This window comes from Sabethes cyaneus, chromosome 1 (assembly GCF_943734655.1).
Source record: "Sabethes cyaneus chromosome 1, idSabCyanKW18_F2, whole genome shotgun sequence".
NCBI lineage: Eukaryota > Metazoa > Arthropoda > Insecta > Diptera > Culicidae > Sabethes > Sabethes cyaneus.
Window position 1 is genome coordinate 59,134,050 of NC_071353.1, and position 11,825 is coordinate 59,145,874.

Here is an 11,825-nt window from a genome sequence, read left to right on the forward strand (position 1 = left end):
CATTTCCAATGCAATTTAAAAGCAAGCCAATAAGCATTTAAGTTGCCTTAAATGCTACTTAAATGCTATTTTGGCAAAATATGCGGCTACTTTACTGCTAGCCCTCTTATAATGCTGACAATGCCTATTCGCTGCTAGTTACCAACAAGAAGAATTTAAATAGAATTGTGGATGCCAATTTACTACAGTTATGCAGTCAAAAAGCTGATAAACAACAACCTGCAGTATAAAACGCCAGGGATGCTAATAAACGACTGATTTACAGCTTATTTTAATGCTTATTGGTTACCTGGGTAGTTCTGGCGAGAGGTAAGTTCCATATGAGCTATATTGCCAAAGTTCTTGAGCAACAGGAAACGTATTAAGTTTTTTTGCTTTTTTTTTTCAATTTACCCGGTCAACTTTAACGTCAATTGTGTATGATGCTTGATCGGTTTTTAATGTGAACGCATTCATACCACCAGGGTACAGATTAAAAATATTCAGATTAAAGAAAGTCATACCAGCGGGGGCACATGGCATTATTATTTTTTCTACAATATTCAAGTTAAAATCGCGTAGCTCCCTGTGTAACAGAGCTGCCACAAATACAGATATTTGTGCATGCATAAATTAGGGACCCATCAGTTATTTCAGTTGCTGTGGTTTCTGGCTCTACTAATGTTCCTTTTAGATTTTAGATCGAGAAAATTAAATACAGCCTGAATTCGTTAATTGGGCCACGACTGCACTCCAGCTGATTCGCTAATTGGGCCGACTGACAGTTGTTAGAAAATTCTAAACTCGAAAATTCCATACAATTTTGACATTCAAGTTGTCACATAGCCCAATTAGCGAACGCCCAATTAACGAACCGCCCAATTAACGAACCACCAATTAACGAAACTTTGCTGTACTCCGGAGAAAACGGTAAGGGTTCCAAATTTATGCATGCACAAATATCTGTATTTATGGCAGCTCTGATGTGTAGTAAAATTTACGTGATTTTTCCTCACGTAAGTGTATAGATTTTTGTATGATGGATTATTTTGAGTGTAGAGATTATGGCCAATGAGGCATCACGTCATGTCAAAGTCATATGTTTTACTCATTTTACTACTAGCACGCACACCCTCTCCTTTTCGCTTTATGGTAAATTTGTAAATACAACGGTATCTATCGTGCTCCTCACTCATTGCAATCGCAATCACACAACCAATAGCTTAAGTTTGTGTAGTAGCAGTATGGTTATCGTTTCAATGGGGTGGTAAACAAAACTGAAAGATTGTTAAAGAATCAGTCGTTTCACGGCAGTCAACAGTGAATATTCGTGTTTTGGAGTTTTTAGCAATGCTGCATTATTAAGAACTCTTCATTTCTCGAAACCGTTTCAATTCCCTATTAATTCGTGTTAGTTTTACGCCTTCGATTTAAAGTTCTCCACAATAGTACTAAGTTTACATTCGACATTCAGTTTTCTGTGAATTTTTTAAGTTATTTGCAATTACGTTAATTTGCAAGATGAGTAAAGCTTTAAATGAAGTGTGTGAAATGTTGGATACCTATACGGGTCGGGACAAGGTACGTAGTAATCCACGTAGTACGTCTTTGAGAACAACTTTCACTTTCAACACGTCAGCCAAAACACCACATAAGCAGGGATCAAGTTTATTTGGCAAAATACCGGTTTGGGTTTCCGCGTTAAACACAAATGCAAGATAACCTTTTCATAGTTTCTATTTACGTACACATTTGATGCTTATTTTCAGATTGTAAGGACATTATGTTATACAACGAAGCTAGCTGCAGGGATGTATGTCAGCAACGATCCCGATTTGTCCAAAAAGCTAGCCATATTCAGCTCTAAAATGTCGCAAACACGAGCGACATTGCGATTATTGGACGATCTCCCTATGATTAGCTATTCGTTGAATTATGGAACTGGTAGCAAGGTTTGAACTTTTGCATAGTCTTACGATTTACCGTAACATTTGTAGTACCCACATTCGTTTCTAGGAAGCAGACCGAATCATGGGCCTTATAGGATTTATTACGAACATTATCGATCACGTGTATTATCCTGTGGATAAAATTTGCTGGATGATTGAACACAAACTTCTTAACGTGAAAAATCCTACCAAGTGGGACACTATGAACTCGATACTCTGGGTTGCCTCCATCTACCTTAATTTGATGAAGTAAGTGGACAGAATTATTGTTATGCAAATTTTAGCTAAATCTTGAAAAAACTGAATTTCATAATTAGTTTGGTATCTGTTAGGTTTTGAATGTTTCGGGCCATGTATACTATTTATTATTTACTGCTACCTATGTGCTTTTAACGGTTTCACTGACTTGAAAAATTTGATATACATATATCTCAAACTCAACCAATTTTATCCCCATTTCTCGACGCCTATAGTTTTGCTCCCGCATAGAAGAAACGTCGCTAATTAAAGTTTTCCAAACAATGTCGCGTACTTATCAATTTACCAATTTACTCCTTGGCCAAATTGAGTACCCCTCCTTGCATTTGAAATGTATTACGGTCTAATTGATTACTCTTGAATATTTTTACGGAGTATTTATGAACTAACATTAGAAAAACGTCAAATAAGCCGAGTAAGAGTTCATTTTCCTCTGCTGTTCCAGCAAAAAACACTCACTCGGTTTGTCTGACGTTGGGCTTATTGGTCGTTTTCTAATGTTGGTCAACATTTGTAAAGTTTAATTAATCTTCGACATAGAGAACAGTTGTGATTAGATTGACATATTTTTTGAAGACGGTTGATAGAGATTTTAGATAAGGTCAACTTTGCTAAGCAAGTGATGCACTCAAAATTATTGCAAGTTGATAGACACAAGATAGTGTCTTTGTGTTAACTATTTATCGTTTATTACATAATCATATTGTTTTTAGATACAATATATAAAAATAACCCAACCCAACCAACAATAGCTGAATCTGAACAAGTGTCACGCGTTTATATAGTGGTTATAGTGTATGTATTTTATCAAACTCCTATGGTTTAAGGGTTACAATACCGCTAAATCATATAGAAAACCTTAGGTTAATATACAAGTCCTTTGCGTTTCAAACCGGTAGTAAACGGCCATGTATAACCCCGTTTGACACCCGGAGATGTCATAGCTTGGCAAAATACAACATGCTACAAATGACTCTCTATTATCTAATTTTTCGCTCTTTCCCCTTCATGTCTTGTCCTACCAATTGTGGCGGAACTAGCTTTCATTTTAAGGAGGGGCTATAGCCCCCGGAATTTTTTCAACCGTTTTATTTCGTCGGCATATTAAAATTAAATGTAAATTAATGCCTGGAATCTTATAACAGTGATGCAAATAAACTTTACTCTGAAGTTTCTCTTACTTACAGTTATCTAACTATTGGTTTTTTCCAACTTAGTCAATTTTTCTAGGCTAAATCTTTTCTAGGGAGGGCTTAGCCCCTTTGCCCCCCGCCCCTGGTTCCGCCAATGGTCCTACCCTATGGATACTATATACACTTCTGTTTCATTGTATTCTACGATTTGCTTCGACTATGTCTGTTTTAGGTCAACACAAAAACACGAGGTTAGGCTTACAATCGAATTTTATTTACTTATTTCAATCCCACAAAATTTTTAAAATTAAGGTACATCTTTGCGTTGAAGAGTCCCAAAATTTTACGAAATTCTTTACACGGGATTGTTTTATCGCCTGATAGTGGAAAATTATATTTAGAAAACTCGATGACTTCTATCATCCCAGAAAACTTCAAAGGCTGTTTATAGATTTTCTCGGACATCATTTATTTAATCAAAATTCAGTATCCAGTGTTTAGCCTTCTAGTGATGATAATTTAATGGTAATGAATTACGACGGCGCATGTTCGATTGAAAGAGTTTTCTATGGAAATTTGGAAATGTTTTTAGCTTGCTGATGCTTCCGTAAACTAGGCCGATGTACAAAATTTCATAAAAAAATCTCATTTTTACTGAAATTAGAAGGTTCTGTTTAATCTTTCGTTGTTCAACAAATCTGAAATGTTTATTTTATTTGCAATACTGACATCGTATGCATTAAAAAATGATATTAAATGAACTTTCCCCTGCGTAACTGTCGAACATTCATATCAGTAGATATCACAAGAAACCAAAATTAGCGCTTGGAACACGTGGTCAACTGTTATCTTGCTTTATGTTTTGTGCAGCAATTATAAAAACTTGTTTGGTATAGAAAGAATTCATTGTCAATGTCGGTCGTAAACTAATTTTTTCATATGGGATTTAAATATGTCTCAAAAAAGGATTACCGAAATGTTTTATCTCTCTAAACCGCGTTTTTACGCTTTATATCATGATTGTAAAATTTGCAGTGGAAGCGATAACATCTAAAATCATTCCAAACTCTAGCAATCAGTGCACAGTGGAACGAAACCATCAAAAACGCGATGGTTTTCTATGGCGTGCAAACGCCTAATTTTCCAAGTGAGGTGTGTTCATTGATTTTTTTAACATAGCGCTAAAACATAGTGCCTTCACAAAATTTAAAAAACACACTAAAATAGCATTTTTTTAAATATTGTATAAATATTTTATAAATCATACATTTTTGAATCAATTTTTTTGAGGGTTCTACTGAGTTCTTCAAAGGGAACTTTTTTGTTTTGAAGACAAAAAAAGCACTTCCATCTGGAAGTTGTTTAGTTTGCTCCAGGTGAAAAAAGAAAAACCAATTTAAAAGTGTGTATGTATCTTAAAAAAAATATTTTCAAATATTTAAATATTCCCATGATGGAAACGATGTTCTGTTTCTTTGAAAATTTTTAAAATATTTTTTTGTTTGGGCTTGTTAATTTACAATATTTTAGTAATCGGGTTGGAATCCGGTTACACACAATTGGCTCCCGTTATAACTTGGTTCGATCAGCCGATTCACCAGCTTGAGTGAAGAGGAACGGTACACATTTTTTTTCCTGTGTGGACTCATCACTGCGACCAGTAAAGATGATCTATTGTGATATCGCCCGGGTGTTTGCTGTATAACCTGCACTGCATTTCTTTTTGCTATAATCGCTATTGAATGGTCGATATGCTTATTAAATTTTATGCGTGCTTGTGTGTATTGGGGTTTACCCTTCCTTCAAAGCTTAATCTACCTTACCCACCTATTCCTCACTGCCAGTATTATAGCCGTCCCTGGCGAGGACTTCGTTCCTCTGACCAGTACACTTAACTGTAGGAGGGACTTTTGCACTGTCAAGAGGCTTCAGTGGAAAAACATAGAATTCAGCATGAAGGAAGGGTAAACGAGGGGGGCCTGAGAATAAACCCATGATAAAGTCACTTGACATCGAATGGCTTGATTCTACTAAGATTCGAACCCATGACCACTCGCTTGTCAAAGCAGACTCGGTAACCTTGCGGCTACGGAGCCCCCCAACGGTACACATACTTTAATAAATGTCGCTTCAATGACCTATTTTGCCTTTACCTATTTTGCCGCTCCTTTCTCATCATCTCTTGTCCCACTCTGTTTGGACATTATAAACACCTTTGTTGCTTTTGTTTACCATCGTCTCTGACGATTGTAAAAATTACCGTTATTTAAAGAAAAGCCAGAAATGCTTATCCTGGTGCCATGTCCGTCCTTTAGGATTTCACCTGCATAATAATGTTTCGCCAACAAACTTGGTTCATAGCTGCCCGTCTACAATTTCTCGAATGTCCCATACTTTCCAAATCTTGCTCCACTTAATCTTACCATCGAACACGCCGCACACGTTTGCGTCTGGTACCAGTCGGATTCGAGGCCAACACCATTTTTGCGAGCTTGTTGGCCGGTATTTTCATAAAATGTCCTGCCCGTTGTACCCTTCAAGCTTTAGCAACTTTCTGGTTACTGGGTTCACCGAAGAGCTGCGCCAACTCGTGGTTCATCCTTCTCCTTCATTCACCGCCAAAAATGGTCCTAAGCACACGACGTTCAAAAACGGCCAGTACTTTCAAGTCCCCATCAAACATTGTCCACGTTTCGTATCCGTAGAGGGCTTTCGGCGTTTTGTACATGGTACATTTAGTACGAGGGTGAAGCTTACCAGACTTCAGGGTCTTGTGGAGTCCGTAGTAAGTATGACTCCCGGCAAGAATACGTCTGCGTATTTCTCTGCTAGTTATCACACGTCATTAAGGACACGAGGTATACAAATTCGAACTCATCTCCGTCGACTAACACACTATTGCCTAATCGAGCTCGATTGCGATCGGTTCCTCCTGCTAACAGGTATTTGGTTTTAGACGTATTCACCACTAATCTAACCTTCACCACTAATCTTGGTTCACGTTTCAGTTTGGTATACTGCTCAGCAACCACCTGGAACGTCCTTCCGAAAATGTCCACGTCGTCAGCAAAACAGAAAAATTCGCTAGGTTCATTGAAGATCTTACCCGCATGTTAAAACCCGCACGTTTTATAACACCTTCTAGCGCGATGTTGAATACAGGAGACAGAAAATACCATCGTCTTGTCGGAGTCCCATGCGTGTTTAAAAAGGACTTGGAAAGCCGTTTTCGTTCATAATTTATCATAGCTCTGTACGGTCGATAGTATCGTAAGCGGCCTTGAAATCTATGAATAGGTGGTGCGTAGGGACTTGCTATTCGCGACACTTTTGGAGGATCTGACGCAGCGCAAAGCTGTAGTCCGTTGTCGATCGCCCGTCCAGAAAACCGCCTTGATAACCTACCACGAATCTACTTACTAACGGCGATAGATGATCTGAAAAAGCACTTTATAGGCGGTGTTGAGAAAGGTAATCGCTCGGTAGTTCTCACATTTCAACTTGTCGTCCTTTTTGTATATTGGGCATATTACTCCCCCCTTCCACTCCTCCGGCAGCTGTTCCGTTTCCCAGATCCTGACTATCAACCGATCAACCGATAGGATGGCAGGTAGCCAACCTATCTGGGCCCATCTTGATAAGCTGCGCAACGATACCATCTTTGCCCGCTACCTTGTTGTTACTGAGCTGTTTGATGGCTTCAATCACTTCACCTGTTGTGTGGGTCGGCTCATCACCATTATCCGCCTTACTGATGTAGTCATTTTCCCTGCTTTCTTGGTATTCCGTCTCCGCGCCATTCAGGTGCTCATTGTAATGCTACTTCTACCTTTCGATCACCTCACGTTCATCCGACAAGATTCCTCCGTCTTTATCCCGACATGTTTCGGCTTGCGGCTCAAAGATGGGATACGTTCAGCTTCTTGCACAATTTAAAGCTAGTTTTTACATCAATGAATTATAAGCGCATTTTTGTAACTGTCAGTTTCGCAGAAGCGTTCTTTGATACCTGTTTTCTAATGAAAATTTGTTTGTCCCTCGTCGGAATCATCATCATTTTTGAACTGATTCAATAACTAACTTCTCACTATTTAGATGCAATTGACAATCACTAATATATTTGAATTTACAGAACACTTCGAAGTTATACTGTTATGGAGCAGCATAAATCACACATAGACAAATCAGAGAATGAGACCAGGTAAGCTACATTTGTAAAGCAAGGATGTTTCGATCACTTTGACTTATTTTTGATTCATTTGGCAGTACCGTCTCAGCCAAGCAAAATTTAATAAAGTTATGTGTGGGACATTTGATAGAACTAGTTGTTATATATAAATTTACTGAGTAAAGCTAAGCTGTATCTTTTGTATTCATATTGCTGTACGGATGCTATCCCGTTGGTAACCAAAATAACGACTACCAACGAGGTAGCAGCATTGTAGCACAGTAAATTTAAAAGATACAGTAAAACCTTGTTCAGCAAGATTATAGATAATAGATTATATAAATGTTCTATATGTAACTTTTACAAATTATGCTTGGTTGAAACGGTACTTTCAAATGAGTCAAAGTGATCAAACCATCCCTGGTGTAAAGTAAAGTGAACAAAATTATTATAACGAGCGTAAAAACTGTTTTTGAAACCCAGAAAATCAATGACAACTGTTTAAACTTCGATACTTTTTATTTCCTACGCATTTACAGTCAATCTTACAAAATGTTGATGATGAAACAACGGATGGAACTTATTTCAATTGTCAGACTATCGTTGGATTTAGTACATGCCGGTAGCACCCTACCAAGCGGAATGCTTTGGGGAGGTAAGTTCGAATCGTGGCAGGTCGGTCTCATAGGTACTATTTCGTCTTTTATCGGTTTATATCAATACTTTGCCAAAAAAAGAATTATCAGTAAAAGCTCCTAGGCAAAAGCTGTGGAAATGGAAAGACTTAACTTGTAAACTACTAACAAACAAGAAAATGGTGTAGATAGAAGTTGCAATAACTGGATTTCTGACGTATGATAGGCGATCTAAAATAGGAATGTACCGATTGTGTCATTCAATTTACCATGCCTCTTATTCGATTTGGTAACTGGTAAGTTGGGTGGTACATCGGAAATAGAATAACCGATTTGTAGGTACAAAGCAATAAGCGACTAGAAGCCGTGTTTTATGCCTTCTCTCAGCTGATCTGATCAACTGAAACCGATACAGGTTATAAGAGAGCATAGTTTATTACGAAGAACAGTGTCGATGGTTTCAAAAATCAGTTTTATTTTTATTTTTTATTACTAAGATGATTACAAAAATGTACGAAAAAGTGAGTTTGCAGAATTCGTCTGCCAAACATTAAAATCTGGGAATATCTTTTCTCCTTTCCGAGGATTCAGACACCTATTCTCACCAATGATTTTTTTCTAAAATTGGTATACAAGAATCAAGATTCAAACTCAAATTTTCTAACCCACAAGATTTTTTTTTTAAATGCATAAAACATATCGGCATCGATAATGCGGAAATTGTTGCATGGAGGGTAGCCAGAACAATGCAATGTGGCAGAAGTATGTTTATGCAACTTGCATTGAAATAACAGTTTTTGTGAAATTGTTAATGTGGTACCTCTTTGATATGGCTAGCGATGTTCGTTCATTCTGGTGTGATGAAATCACAGTTGTGTTATTTATCTATGTAGTTAGCATTTAGAGTAATTAACAATTTGTAATTTGCATCCTTCACAAATATGAAATATCACATTGACCGTGTATGAGAGTCAGCCGATCTACACCGATAAAAACACGACGTTACCAGAAGAATTGACAAGATTCCAATGTGCAAATACTGATAATTTTGTTTCGTATACCAATCATTCGGGTATCAAAAGTTTTTCCCTTCGATTAAATGTGAAATGAAATATTTCACGTGGTTTTCACAAGGAGTTGATGTGAATATCAGATCATCTCAAAATGTTTTATTTGGTTGGAAAATCTGTGTGATTTCCAGTTTGATCGAGCGTATGGATTTTTTCGGTGAATATATAAAATAAAAAATTGTATTAATGTACAAAAAAATCAGCACGTCAAGTTTACGTGAAAACATAGGTAATTCTCATCTATCACACTTTTCATGTAACATTTATGTGAATTATTAGTAACTCGCACTCATACTAACCCGTTTACGTGCGATCCCGGTAAATTTGATCAACTTTCCGATTAACTACTACATGAAGTAAGTTGCTGTACAGAAGTTCACATGATCTTTCACGTGAATTGGACATGTCGATTATTTAGAGTGTAGCCCACGTGTGGACAAAATTTTTAAAGGCAATATAAAAAATCGCATGTCACTAATTGAGCTTGCGTGCATCGCCTCGTGTCTAACTAAAAGCAAATCGCAAGTGCCTAACCTAATTTTCTATAATTTCGGTGAAAACACTTTTTTGATGTGATAACTTAGATCCACAGAGAACAGAGATCCCAAGCAGCACACTTTTGGCACTTTCTGTTGAAGAAACTTATTTACGACTGTGCTAGTAGGGATAACCGGGAGTAAAAGGCCTAAAAGTCTCACTGCATGCCCTATCAGTAGCTTGCTTTTGTTTACAGAGAAGGCTTTTGCATTTTACATAGCTATTGTTTTACACAATATATTTTTCAAACTGTTTTTATGTTTGTTGGCCGAAAAACGCAGAATTAGTCTCTAGAGCATAGTCTCATGCACCTCTAAATGCTAGCGACTTAGCTCAAATGTATATATGTAATATGTGCGTAAATATTTTTTGAACAATTTACTGTTTGCTGTGTAGCTCAATTTAAAGGGGAAAACTTAATCTATCTTTTATACCATGCATAGATTAGTACGATCGATAAAAACCAAAATTCTCTCCTTGAGTGAACGAGTCGGAACGTAAAAGCTTCAATTTTCCAATATTTTGGTGCCGCAAGCTATCATCATTAAAAACTCGCTTCGCTTTCTAAGCTTATTTAACGGGAAATTAGCAGTCATTAACTTTTTGTTAGAAAGTCCAATTTCGGAAGCAGTTTTTGGCTCAAAACATTTAAAAATGTATTCACTACATTCAGCTTGCCAATCTGAACACAGAGAATATATTTTCATGAAGAAACTTTTTGTTTGAAACAAAAAAAAAATTTGCTTTTGAAATTCACAAAATCAATGATGACTTATTTCACCTTAAATTAACCAATATCGCTTTATTAAAAAGGAAAAAAGGAAAAAGATATGACAGTCTTTCAGTAAATATGTCTTAGCGAAGATCATTTTATCGCCGTTTGACAAACATTTATGAAATAAACGGGTACAAACAGGTATGAAACGATTCATTCTGATTCTGATTCATTCGAGCCTGCAACTAATACCTATTTGCAAAATTTCTGCGAAACTAAGAATCGTCAGTCCTATATATCCTGATTAGAACGGGAAAAATCCCGGCAATTTTTTAGTACATTCACAATTTAATTTTCAAGAAATCCTTTTAAATCTGTCAGCAAAGCTGAAATTTTATTTATTTCGAAGTACATCAAAATTACGGGCGACCGAAAAAAATACGATGTAAGAACAGATTCCATAGCAATACTAGGGCATGTGTTAAATACATATAGGTTGACAGTTCCTTACGTGATTTCATCCAAATGCAAGCAGCATTCTAAATCTCTTTTAAATCCGTCAACGCTTGTGTTAAAAAATATCTACTGGCTTGTTTAATTCAAATATAATTTAAAGTTTGAAGTTATTTTTGTAAAAAAATCGGTTATACTATTGAAGTGTTAGAAGAAACTATAGAGTACAACGGTCTACACATAGAAAAAACAACGTCATTGCTTTGTTTTTAACCCAAGCTTAACATCAGATAAAGAGAAGAGATAACTTTAAATACATTGTAATATTATTTTTCGTACAATCAAAGTTTGTACATATTAAAAGTAATTGCTAATATTAAAAGTATCAAATTTAGGTTGTGAAACATTCTCTATGTCTGGAGTATGGGTTAGTTTCGGTAATGTCTGTATTAAAAAAATGTTAATAAATTACAATTCTAGTCAGTAGTCATAAAGAAGCTTTATTCAATCATATCCGTACTGCCATGGGTTGCAAAAATTTATATTAGGCCAATGCTTACTTTATTATGCTCGACAGTTAAATCACCTAGCTTCAATTACACATTTTTTAGTGATCAGCTACGCTATATTCGGGGTTTTTGCCCTTAGGGGTTTTTGCCAAAGCTCCTATTCCCTGGTGGAACCTCTGGGGACTAATTGGGTTTGAGTTCCTAAGACCTCTTCTTGTCTTCCAGTCGTCCGTGTGCGACTCAAAGGTCCTCAGGGACGGCCATGGGTCTACTTCTGCCAACAATAATACATTGTTTTTTTTTTGCCTTTTTAGGATCATAATAAGTTTGAGAAAAATATATTCGACGCCGAAAAATAAAACAAGTTGTTTTCCCTTTTTGGCCTATGGTGGTACCACAGTGCATCGCCGTAAAAAAAC

At 36.6% G+C, this 11,825-nt stretch overlaps 1 protein-coding gene across 1 annotated transcript; it reads left to right on the forward strand.

Annotated features, from left to right (window-relative positions):
* Positions 1–1,287: 1,287 nt before the first annotated feature.
* On the forward strand, positions 1,288–11,371 carry LOC128745672 (peroxisomal membrane protein 11C-like). The gene is made up of 5 exons (XM_053842755.1): positions 1,288–1,560; positions 1,749–1,931; positions 1,996–2,177; positions 7,452–7,520; positions 8,027–11,371. Exons 1-5 carry the CDS (start codon positions 1,501–1,503, stop codon positions 8,244–8,246), a joined length of 714 nt encoding a protein of 237 aa, XP_053698730.1. The 5' UTR covers positions 1,288–1,500; the 3' UTR covers positions 8,247–11,371.
* The last annotated feature ends 454 nt before the right edge of the window (positions 11,372–11,825 follow it).

Coding starts and splice junctions, on each gene's coding strand:
- LOC128745672 (XM_053842755.1), top strand. CDS start 1,501: ATGAGTAAAGCTTTAAATGAAGTGTGTGAAATGTTGGATACCTATACG. Junction 1,561..1,748: donor CCTATACGGGTCGGGACAAG/GTACGTAGTAAT, acceptor GCTTATTTTCAG/ATTGTAAGGACATTATGTTA. Junction 2,178..7,451: donor ATCTACCTTAATTTGATGAA/GTAAGTGGACAG, acceptor TTGAATTTACAG/AACACTTCGAAGTTATACTG.